The sequence below is a fragment of the Echiichthys vipera genome (assembly GCF_963691815.1).
Source record: "Echiichthys vipera genome assembly, chromosome: 22".
Classification (NCBI taxonomy): domain Eukaryota; kingdom Metazoa; phylum Chordata; class Actinopteri; order Perciformes; family Trachinidae; genus Echiichthys; species Echiichthys vipera.
This window is the reverse complement of record NC_139847.1, coordinates 18474141-18480146: the sequence shown is the minus strand read 5'-3', so window position 1 is coordinate 18480146 and position 6006 is coordinate 18474141. Positions and strand designations below refer to the sequence as shown.

The following is a 6006-nucleotide window of genomic DNA, read 5'->3' as shown; positions in this document are numbered from 1 at the left end:
GAACCAGGGTTAAAAGCACTTAGAGAATGATAGAATACCCACGGGTAAAGTTAGCTGACAAAGGATTGCTGGACATTTAATGTGAACTTGGATACATTCTCTTTACTGGTAGTAAAAACACAAACAATTGACAGGTCATTAAAAGATAAAACATGTCTGGAAGGCCTCTTGTCAATCCAGTGGTCTTGGAAGCTGTAACTTGACCGTCTTAATCTGCTATTTGGAATAAAACAAACTGAAATGCAGCATTTCATATTCAATTTCATTCACTTACTGAAAAGCCTAAAAACAATAAAACATAACTCTTGCCTAGAGCAAAGTGACAGTGGATGCTGCCGGAACAACGCATCTCAACATTTACATCAAAAGATCAAATCTAAAACTAATTATAGCGAATAAAACTCGTACGGGAAGCAAAATCCAGTGTTACCCGGAACGTAGAACCGGGCTGGTTCTAGTGTCCAGTGTGTTCTGCTCGTTTCCTGTGGATGCAGTGCTGATTGTCCAACAGGTGTTTCCCCATGTCATCCGACAAGATTTCATCAGTTAAAAAAATAAAATTAAAACACTGAACCGAAGCCAAGGCACAAAGAGTTCATTTTTAAAGAAGAAGAAGAAAAAAGCTCTGGCATTCTTATTGTGCATTTCCTTCCCGTCATCCCCATCGGCTCCACATACGTGTCAGGACAACAGCTCGGGTGATTCGTCCGTCACCAGCTGAGAGATTGTGACCCACCGACCAGGTTTCCGGGTCATTTGTCTTGTGCTGTGGTTGTCGGCGGCGCGGACTGGCCTCCGTGGTCAAACAGTGGAAGACTAAACCCGCTATCTGGCCCAGTAGTCCCCCTGCACCAACTGGGGTTTGGTGAACTGTCGTGAGTGCCTGTGTTTAGAGTGGTATTAAAAAAAAGGAGTCTTTTGACTTATTATGGATCAGTTCTAAAAATATAAAAAGACAAGAAGACAGAAAAAAAAGACAAACATTCCCTTTTATGTACACAATAAACAGCTGTCTTCCCTTGCAGTCCTTCGTGGGAAGTCTGCTGGAGGGTGGAGGGCAGGGAGGAGCCCCTGCTCTGAACATGTGGTGGTGGTGGCGGCTGTTTGTGGCGTTCATGTGGCACCCAAGAGGTAGAAAACAGCTTTTCAGTGAATGAGAAGAAAAAAGGCAGTTTGCGCCTGTGTCTTCTGGAACTGGTGGTCTACTGAATGCAGGAAGAAGAAAAAAAAAAAAGTGTTTTTCCTTCACGTCTCTCTGATTCGCCAGTGTCAACGCCCCCACACCCGACTCCATCTCCTCTCCAGCCAGCTGTGCATCGTGAGCATTTCCGGTCCTCCCGCTCGGATCACCCCCGCCGCCTCCCCGTCACTCCCACTTCCAGTCCTAGATGTGTGTGAGTGGGACGGTTCCGGTGAGGTAGTGCTGCTGGACGCTGGTGTAGCCCCTCTGTGCTGCCGTGGGATCCCCGGCGTCCCCTCCCGGTCCGGGGATGTACATGCTGATCATGTCCCTGAGGTCACCCTGCAAAGGGCCGCGGTGGTGGTTTGGCGTCCCCGTGGGAGGCGAGTGGGACACCGGTTCCGCTTTCACCATGGACATGGTGACGGGGCTGGGCTGCTGGGGGCTGCTGCCGTATGACATGGGGCTGTGGAGGAGAAGACGAGACAAGTCAGACGCCATCCGAGAGTTCACAATAGAAATGAATACACTTCTGACCAGACGTGCACTGGTTACACATCCTCAACTTTTGATTTATTTGAGACGAAGAAATGTTTCCTGTTGGACTTGAGTCAAGCACCATACAGCTGCTGTCCTGTGCTTTTATAGGAAGAGAAAGTGTCGTGTGCAGTGGGATAAAGAGTCAGCTGCACACCGTCTCCGTCTGCACGGTGCTGACCGCACACACTCCAAAAAGGCAACAAATCAAAACTCATTTCTAATTTATTCCCAACTTCCCCACACTGGATTTTCTCAATTTCTTCCTTTAACAGACAAAATATTTAGCTCCTAAGACGACATCCGTCTCCCAAGATGAGCAATATTAAGACTAATTAACTCTCTAGAAACAAAACACATGGACCTGCGTCTTCTGCAGTGTAATGGTTTCTGAAGGGCACAGACCACGCTCATCTCAACACATCTTACTTGAAGCAGGACCTTCTGTCCCTTTCAAATGTTGGATCTACTTCAGTGCCATGTCGAGTCCTTTGTACGTCATTCAGTTCACATTGTGTGCTACTTAATGCACAACACAAACTGTGGGCCGGTGAGACCGGGGGATTCAAAACACCTGCACTGAGGCCTGTTGATCGCTGTTACGTCATTGCTCTGTTGATACATCACCGGGGTTCATTTGCTTCGTAAAAACATTTTATATATCTTAAGAAGATCCTTCAGGGTCAACAAGTACATTTGTTAAATCAAGCGACCGGTCAGGCAACCTGTCGTCATCACAGCTTAACTAAAATACACCATTAGAGCGGCTCTCCTGACCACAGGTGTGACAGGTACGTCCTCATATGTGGGGGTGAAAAGGGAAACGGATGTTGTGCATGTAGCAAACAGGAGGGAGGACAGGACTTCATATTTGAAAAATGACTGAGGGGGAAGAGTGCACTCAAACGTCCCTGTAGAGACAACCTCCCACTTTATTCCAACTGTCTGAAAAAAGAACCTGAGTGTTGAGAGAGTGGTGACTTATTTTACACCATGGGCCATCTAATAAAGCCAACTGGCTCTAATTTTATATTACAATCAACATTTAATGGCACTTTTTATTAAATAAGTAAAATAAGTGGATTTAATATTTGCAATTTTCTCACAGATCTGTGTGTTTTTTTCCACACGACCTCAGAAAAACACAAGATTTCTGAGCATCACATGGTCCTGACCAATCTTGTCCTTTGCTTGAAAATCTTTTTTGAACATATTGTCTGTTGGTGTGATTGCGGACAGGACGGGACAAGTAGCTGATAACACGCATCCAAACATGTTCCAGGGAGGCTTTAAAGAAGATTCACCTGCTGGAGAACAAAGTGGTCTGACACGTTCACGCCGCAGCCCAGGTATCGGTCAAACACGAGCAGATACCGGACTAAATCTCATCCGTCCTCACGCCACAACATTCGTCAAAGTGTTCAGTCTTTGTACTTTTTTTTGGGGGGGGGGGGGGGGGGGGGGGGGGCTAAGGCAGGAGGCAAAGACCCAGAAGTGTAACTGGGACAATGGTTGAGCAGGAATAGGGGATTGTGGGTAGAGGACCACACACAGAGCGGCCCTTCCTACCGTCAAGTCATCCTGATCAACATTCCAGGCAGGACCCAGCCCAGAGCAGAGCGTCACACGCATAACAAGTGGGCCCCAGACTGAGGCCTGTTGTTCCAGCGCAGGCACAGTTCCTCAGCCACTCAATGGACTCCATCTCAACATTTCCACCTGATTAGAGCCTCACTTTTATGTGCCGTCTTAAGTCACACGCGCTCGCTTCCTTTATTTTGGATTTCAGATTAATCCAAACTCATATTTATTGGTTATAAAACTGCACGTGTTACCATTTCTTCTAAGTTCCTGACCAATAATCCTCAAACTCGTGATAAAAACTGACAAATGCTGTGTGACCGTGTGGAGGGGGTACCAGTGTAAACAGGAAGTAGTGACCGGAGAGCTGCATCTGTGTGGAGCCACTAAGAATAAAAGTCATTCAAAGTGCTGCGTTGATTGGCATCAGCACCTGGATTCTCTGCGCATGCGCTTTGGCCTCCAGTGAGGGGGGGGGGGGGGGGGCGTCCACGCCATTTTATCCATCTTTTTTTTGGAAGCCATCATCAGGTCACATGAGAATCTGATTTTCTTTCCTGTTAAATACTTCCACAATTTGATGATAAACTTTGAGCATGCTTTTACTTTTTTTTTTTTATAAAAGGTGGATCTATACAGCGGGGGGCTCTCTGTTGAACAGGAGGAACTTATGTCATCTTATTACCATGCACTTTGATTTTCAAACAAAAGTGGAAGGTTATGAAATCCTTCCAGATACGAGGGGAAAATCACAGTTGACTCAGAGTTCTACTTTGGGCCGCTCTTTGATTGTTTCCCCTGGCCATCCTCCAGCAGGTGGCATCATTAAAAAGTTATTACGCAAACTTTAATTATAGGCCCAAACACACACACACACACACACACCACTCACCTGTAGGAGTTGCCTCCGTTCATGTACGTCTGTGCTGCCGTCATCGCGGGCGGGTACTGGAGAGCTGACAGGTCGTACCGGTGGAGCTGCTGCGTGTAGCCGAGCGCCTCGCCCTGCATGCCGGCGTACCCCCCGGTGGGGCCCCAGCCGTAGCTGTCCATCCTCGGACTACCACCTTGGCCTTGCGCTGCCGCCAGCAGGTTGCCTGCTGACAGCGGGTACTTGCCCACCTGAGCGTCCTTCTTCAGCAGGGGCTTGGTCTTGCGGCGTGGCTTGTACTTGTAGTCGGGGTACTCCTTCATGTGGACCGCCCGGAGGCGCTTGGCCTCGTCGATGAAAGGCCGCTTCTCGGCGTCGGTCAGGAGTTTCCACTCCGCTCCCAGCCGCTTGCTGATCTCAGAGTTGTGCATTTTGGGGTTTTCTTGAGCCATCTTGCGCCTCTGTCCCCTGGACCACACCATGAAGGCGTTCATGGGCCGCTTGACTTTATCCATGGGGTCGACTCCGGGCGCGCACGCCGTTTTGGAGCTCGGGTGAGAGTTGCCGTTGCCCCCCATGCTCCCGGTCATGTTGCCGGTGACCGGTGACATTCCCTGGGAGGTCTGATGAGAGGGCGGCTGGCCGGTGGGCTTCAGCTCGTGTTCCATCATGCTGTACATGTTGGACGGTTCAGTGAAGTTACCAAGAGTTACGGGAGAGTCGAAAACGCCGAGCGCGCAGCAGCCTTTTGTCGCCGTCCACCTGGCGACTTGCGGCCGGGTTCGCCCTGCAGATTGAGCCTGGAGCACCGGGTGATGCGAATCAACTAATTACTCACGACGCACCGCGACCAGTGTTTAGCGTTAGATGATGCGCGCGGCTGTGTCAGGCATCACTTTGGTACGGAGACACAGTGGAGGGCTAGAAAGTGAGCAGCTGCCTCTCCTCGGGGCTGTGGGACAGTTCTCGGGAGGAAAACCACTTGTTGTCAGACGGCCAACTCACACACTGAGCTCATGTGCCCGTTCACTCCAAAAGTTCCCCTGTTCTCGTGCGGGCTGCCGGGTGCGGACCAATGGGAGCGCCGGGAGCGTCGGTGTGTGTGCGCGCACACATTTGCAAGTGAAAAGACTCCGAGGGTGCGCGAGACACTTGTTGATGACGGTGGTGGAGAGAGGGGAGGCATTCCAGAGACAAGCAGGCTGTCTTAATATTCATTATGATCACCGACGTGACCGAGAGTGCACACACACACACACACACACACACACACACACACACACACACACACACACACACACACACACACACACACACGTACATACACGCACACACACATATATACACACGCACACACATATATACACACAAACACGCACATGCGCGCGCACACACAAGCACATACACACACTCACGCGCGCAAACACACACACACTTTCCCTCCCTCTCCCTCTCTCAATTCATTTCCATTCAAAGGAGCTTCATTGGCCTGGGAAACAGACGTTTACGTTTCCAAAGCAAGTGAGAAGAAAACAAAACAAAAATGTAAAAACCGAGCTGTGCAACATGTTAGTCAAATATGAAATATGAATATGAAAATAGGCTCAGTCTAAATCTAGAGAGAATAGGTTGTGATTTTTCTCTTAAGAATATGTACACACACACACACACACACACACACACACACACACACACACACACACACACACACACACACACACACACACACACACACACACACACACAGATAAGTTAAGATAAATATATTAAAGTGTACATTGCAAAAAATATATATATATCTTTCTCTTACATACACACACACACAGACACACACAGA

General features: G+C 48.8%; 1 protein-coding gene across 1 annotated transcript; it reads right to left on the bottom strand.

Moving 5' to 3' along the window:
* Window positions 1–1125: 1125 nt before the first annotated feature.
* On the bottom strand, window positions 1126–5131 carry sox19b (SRY-box transcription factor 19b). The gene is made up of 2 exons (XM_083937374.1): window positions 4191–5131; window positions 1126–1646 (listed from the first exon to the last, which is right to left on the bottom strand). Exons 1-2 carry the CDS (start codon window positions 4847–4849, stop codon window positions 1385–1387), a joined length of 921 nt encoding a protein of 306 aa, XP_083793500.1. The 5' UTR covers window positions 4850–5131; the 3' UTR covers window positions 1126–1384.
* Between the last annotated feature and the right edge of the window lie 875 nt (window positions 5132–6006).